The 4759-nt window shown below is 48.1% G+C and overlaps 1 protein-coding gene across 1 annotated transcript; it reads left to right on the top strand.

Moving 5' to 3' along the window:
- Positions 1–1112: 1112 nt before the first annotated feature.
- LOC131009684 (uncharacterized) lies at positions 1113–4451 on the top strand. Its single transcript, XM_057937096.1, has 5 exons — positions 1113–1547; positions 1629–2021; positions 2080–2135; positions 2219–3734; positions 3831–4451. The coding sequence occupies exons 1-5, from the start codon at positions 1113–1115 to the stop codon at positions 4449–4451; spliced, it is 3021 nt and encodes a 1006-aa protein (XP_057793079.1).
- The last annotated feature ends 308 nt before the right edge of the window (positions 4452–4759 follow it).

The following is a 4759-nucleotide window of genomic DNA, read 5'->3' as shown; positions in this document are numbered from 1 at the left end:
GGTTACCTCCGAGGGTACTGCCACCCCAAGGAGAAATGCCGCCCCGGCAGCAACGTACCGTGAACGAAGTCACGCGGTTTACTGAATACACGCCTTTAAATAAACTACAGGAGGAAATCTTTCATTTGATAAAGGATCAACCATTCTTTCGGGCACCGGGAACCTACCGGGATGGGCCGCCACAGGAGGGGCCTAATAATAAGCTGTGTGAGTATCACAATTCTTTTGGACACTACACAAAATATTGCGGTCATGTTAAACATCAGTTAGAGCTACTGGTGCGCTAGGGAAATCTCGACCGGTTCATTGACAGATGAACCGAGGGCCAGAGGCGGAATGATCAGAGGGATCATAGGGACCAACGGGATCACAGAGATCAGAGGGATCAGAGAAATAACCAGGATCAGCGACAAGAACAGCGGAATAATAGGGATCAGAGAAATGACAATCGGGATAATCGTAGGGAAGGGCCAGAAAGACAAGCACCTCCTCCCCCGTATCGGAGGGAAGTTCATATGATTTGTGGAGATAATGGGACGCCCACATCAAATAGGGCTAAGAAACAAGTGGTCAGAGCAGTGAAGTCAGGATACTACCACAAGCAGGTTATGGAGGTTACAAGCGCGACAGAAGAGCCGATGATCACCTTTGGGGCAGAGGATCTACGTACACTAATGTACCCGCACGATGATGCACTGGTTATTATGGCGGATATTGCCGGCTATATCATTCACCGTGTTTTCATAGACTCGGGCAGCGCGGTGAATATCTTATATTAGGAGTGCCTTCAAAACATGGGAATCGACGTTCATATTGAGCCAACGAATGCCCCTTTGTTTGGGTTCGGAGGAGAAATGGTCATGCCTCTGGGTTATGTGGAGTTACCATTAAATCTCGGCACTACAGCTGCTAATAGCAAAACTAGGATGGTGCGGTTCTTGGTGGTTGACATGCCAAAGCCCTCCTACAATGTGATACTTGGCCGGCCTGCATTGATGGCGTTTAGGGCGGTGATCTCTATGTTTCACTTGAAAATGAAATTCTCCATCGAGTGAGGGAGAGTGGGGGAAGTTTGTGGTGATCAAACAGCATCGAAAGCTTGCCATGTACAAATGCTTACACATTCAGCGGGGCAGAAAAGGGAAAGAGTGACAGAGGGATTGGATACACGGAAGAAGGGGAAGGTGGGCGAAGTGAATGCCTCGGCAGAAGAGCGCCAGGAATTGGCAGACGTATTGAAAGACAGGGACAGTACAGAAAAAACCACGCTGGTGTCTACTAGTGATGTTTGCAACATGATCGAACTGTTTCCAGGGAAAGAGGGTTTTCAGACCAAAATTGGGTCTTCCATGAGTGATCAAGTCAGAGACGAGCTCATTATTTGCTTGCGCAGAAATGCAGATGTGTTCGCATTCAGCACCGCTGATTTAAAGGGAATTGACAGAGGGTTGGCAGAGCACTGCCTTAATGTGGATCCTAAAATTAAGCCAGTAAAGCAACGAACAAGGAATTTTGGGGCCGAGAAGGACGCTGCAATAAGGGAGCAGGTCTATGGGTTGTTGGAAGCAGGGCACATTGTGGAAGTGCAATACCCAGAGTGGATTTCAAATGCGGTGATGGTACCAAAGAAAACAAATACTTGGAGGATGTGCGTAGATTTCAGAGATCTGAACGCCGCTTGCCCAAAAGATCACTATCCTCTGCCGAGGATCGACCAGCTGGTGGATGCCACTTCGGGATGCGCTTTACTATCTATGATGGACGCGTATCAGGGATACCATCAGGTTAAAATGAACAGAGGAGACATTGCCAAAACGGCCTTTGCCGTCTGTTGCGGGGTTTACGGCTGGAGGAGTATGCCGTTTGGCTTAAAAAATGCGGGAGCCACGTATCAGCGGATGATGGAAAAAGTCTTTAAGGAACAACTCTCCAAGAATATCTCGGTGTATGTGGATGACATGCTTGTGCGGAGTATAAGGGCAGAGGACCATGTCTCTGATCTCGAGGAGATCTTCACTGTGGTTAGAAAGCATCGGCTCATGTTGAATCCAGCAAAATGTACTTTTGGGGTCACAACAGGCAAATTCTTGGACTACAAGGTTACCCCTGCAGGGATCGAGGTTAACGCAGAGAAGGTCAAGGCCATCAGGGAAATGACACCACCCAGAGGGATCAAGGAAGTGCAGACTCTAAATGGGCGCATCACTGCTCTGAGCAGGTTTATATCACGGTCGACAGAGCGCAGCATGCCGTTTTTCAAAATCTTAAGGAAGGGCACTAAATTTCTATGGACGGAGGAATGCCGAGCGGCATTTGAAGATCTCAAGGTATATCTAGCAAGGCTTCCGACTCTGACCAAGCCGGTCCCGGGAGAAACGTTGTATCTGTACATAGCAGTGGGGGAAGATGCAATCAACTCAGTGCTTATCAGAGAGGAGGGAAGTCACCAGAAACCCATTTACTTCGTCAGCCGAATCATCCAGGGTCCTGAATTGAATTACACAGAGATAGAGAAGGCTGCTCTGGCGGTCATGGTCACGGCGAGAAAATTGAGGCTGTATTTTTTGTCACATCGGGTAGTGGTGCGCACTACCTTGCCTTTTAAACAAGTGCTGGGGTGCCCAGATTTGTCGGGAAGAATGGTGAAGTGGGCTGTGGAGTTGGGGGAATACGATGTGGAGTACGAGCCAAGAACAGCGATCAAAGCACAAGCGTTGGCAGATTTCATCCAAGAAACAACTCGCCGTCCCGTACCGGAATTTTGGGTTGCCTTTGTAGACGGATCAGTGACAAAAGAGGGATGTGGAATTGGGGTATACATCACATCACCGGGGTATGGTACATATCAGTTTGCAATCAAATTCACTTGCCGACTGTCCAACAATGAAGCGGAATATGAAGCTGTGGTCAGAGGGGCGCACATTTTATCAGAACTCAAGGCCGAACGTGTCATCATCAAGACAGACTCCCAGTTAGTGGCCCAACAATATTCAGGGGGTTATAGTGTCAAAGAAGAACGCATGAGGGCGTACCACCGCAAGCTCAGCGAGATGAAGGACAAGTTTATGGAATTCAAAATCGAGCAGATTTCCCGGGAGGATAATACGAAAGCAGACCTACTGGCGCGAATGGCTAGTGCAGTGGAACAAACCTGGAGTGATGAAATTATTTTACTCTGTGATACCAGAGAGATGGGGACTTCACAGGTCTTCTCCGTAGAGATCAGAGACGACTGGCGGGCTCCTATTTTACACTTTCTCAAGACAGGGGAGTGGTTGAACAAGGAATCTAATCAGAGGGCCCGATACGAAAATTATTGCTTGCTTAATGACCAACTCTACAAACGATCCTTTACTCAGCCTTTACTAAAGTGCTTATCTCCAGAGGAAGCTAACTTTGCGTTAAATGAAGTTCATGCAGGTTGTTGTGGTGGTCACACGGGATTCCGGGATCTTGTACGCAAAATCATTCGGGCAGGGTTCTACTGGCCTAACATCAACAAAGACGCCAGAGATTTCGTTCGCAAGTGCGAGGCTTGCCAGAGACACGCTGGGAGAATCAACGTTCCAGGGGAGCCTATGGGCGTTATGTACGCTGCATGTCCATTCGACAAGTGGGGTATCGACATAGTCGGGAAGCTACCTACGGCACCAGGGGGCAAGTGTTTTCTGCTTGTAGCGGTGGACTACTTCTCTAAGTGGGTCGAGGCTGAAGCTGTGGGGAAAATAGATGAGGTGACTGTGGAGCGCTTCATTTGGCGGAATATATGCTGCAGATTTGGCGTGCCCAGGATCATCGTCTCTGACAACGGAACCTAGTTCACTGGGCAGAGGGTCACGGATTTCTGTGATCGGATGGACATCACTCAAAGATTCGTCTCGGTAGCTCATCCGCAAGCGAATGGCCAAGTGGAGTTGGCCAACAGGACAATATGCGAAGGGATCAAGAAGAGGCTGACTCAGAGCAAAGGCAAATGGGTGGAGGAGCTGGATACTGTACTTTGGGCCTACCGCACTAGCCCAAAGACAGCCACGGTTGAAGCACCATTTACCCTGGTGTATGGATCTAATGCGGTAATACCAGCGGAGGCAAGATTGGAATCATATCGGATAACAACCTACGATACTGAGCACAATGCTGAACTTCGCCGAGCAGAGCTAGATTTGGTGGAAGCACAGAGGGATGAAGCCCGGGTCAGAGCAGCAAAATACAAAGGCATTATCAAAGCAGGGTATGACAAGCGGGTCAGAGCGCGGAAATTATCAAAGGAACATCTGGTCCTCAAGCGAGCTGATGCATTGAAGGCAGTGGGCAAGTTCGAAGCTAATTGGGAAGGCCCGTTTATCATCACAGAGGTCCTAGGGGGTAGAGCTTATATATTGTCGGATCCAGACGGCAGAGCTCTTCCTAGACCATGGAATATTAACAATCTCAAAAAGTTCTATGTATAACTGCTACTTAGCAGGACTAATGCCAATGTAGACCGGATACTCTTTTTCCCCACAGGGGTTTTAACGAGGTCCGGGGCCATAATATCAATAAAACAGATATGTGGTTCTAGGGAATTCCTTGGTGTTGTTTTATTTACTTTAAATTATCGCTTTTTTACATCACATATGCTACTTAACATGTTCATGCAGAGCATTGCACATGTCACCAGAGGGGGGAGTAGGGTGTATACCCCTAGCCCACAATTTACAAATTCAAAATACAAACTGCTTCTTAGCAGGACAAGGGAGAAACAAATACAAAAACTGCT

This window comes from Salvia miltiorrhiza, chromosome 2 (assembly GCF_028751815.1).
Source record: "Salvia miltiorrhiza cultivar Shanhuang (shh) chromosome 2, IMPLAD_Smil_shh, whole genome shotgun sequence".
In the NCBI taxonomy this organism is placed as follows: Eukaryota; Viridiplantae; Streptophyta; class Magnoliopsida; order Lamiales; family Lamiaceae; genus Salvia; species Salvia miltiorrhiza.
The sequence above is the reverse complement of the archived record's forward strand: the minus strand, read 5'-3'. Positions and strand labels throughout refer to the sequence as shown.

What these genes read in the sequence shown, in the direction of transcription:
- LOC131009684 (XM_057937096.1), top strand. Translation starts at nt 1,113, where the DNA reads ATGCTTACACATTCAGCGGGGCAGAAAAGGGAAAGAGTGACAGAGGGA. An exon ending in TCGAGGAGATCTTCACTGTG is followed by an intron (nt 2,022 to 2,079) that starts GTTAGAAAGCAT and finishes GGGTCACAACAG; the next exon opens with GCAAATTCTTGGACTACAAG. An exon ending in TCGAGGTTAACGCAGAGAAG is followed by an intron (nt 2,136 to 2,218) that starts GTCAAGGCCATC and finishes TGCTCTGAGCAG; the next exon opens with GTTTATATCACGGTCGACAG.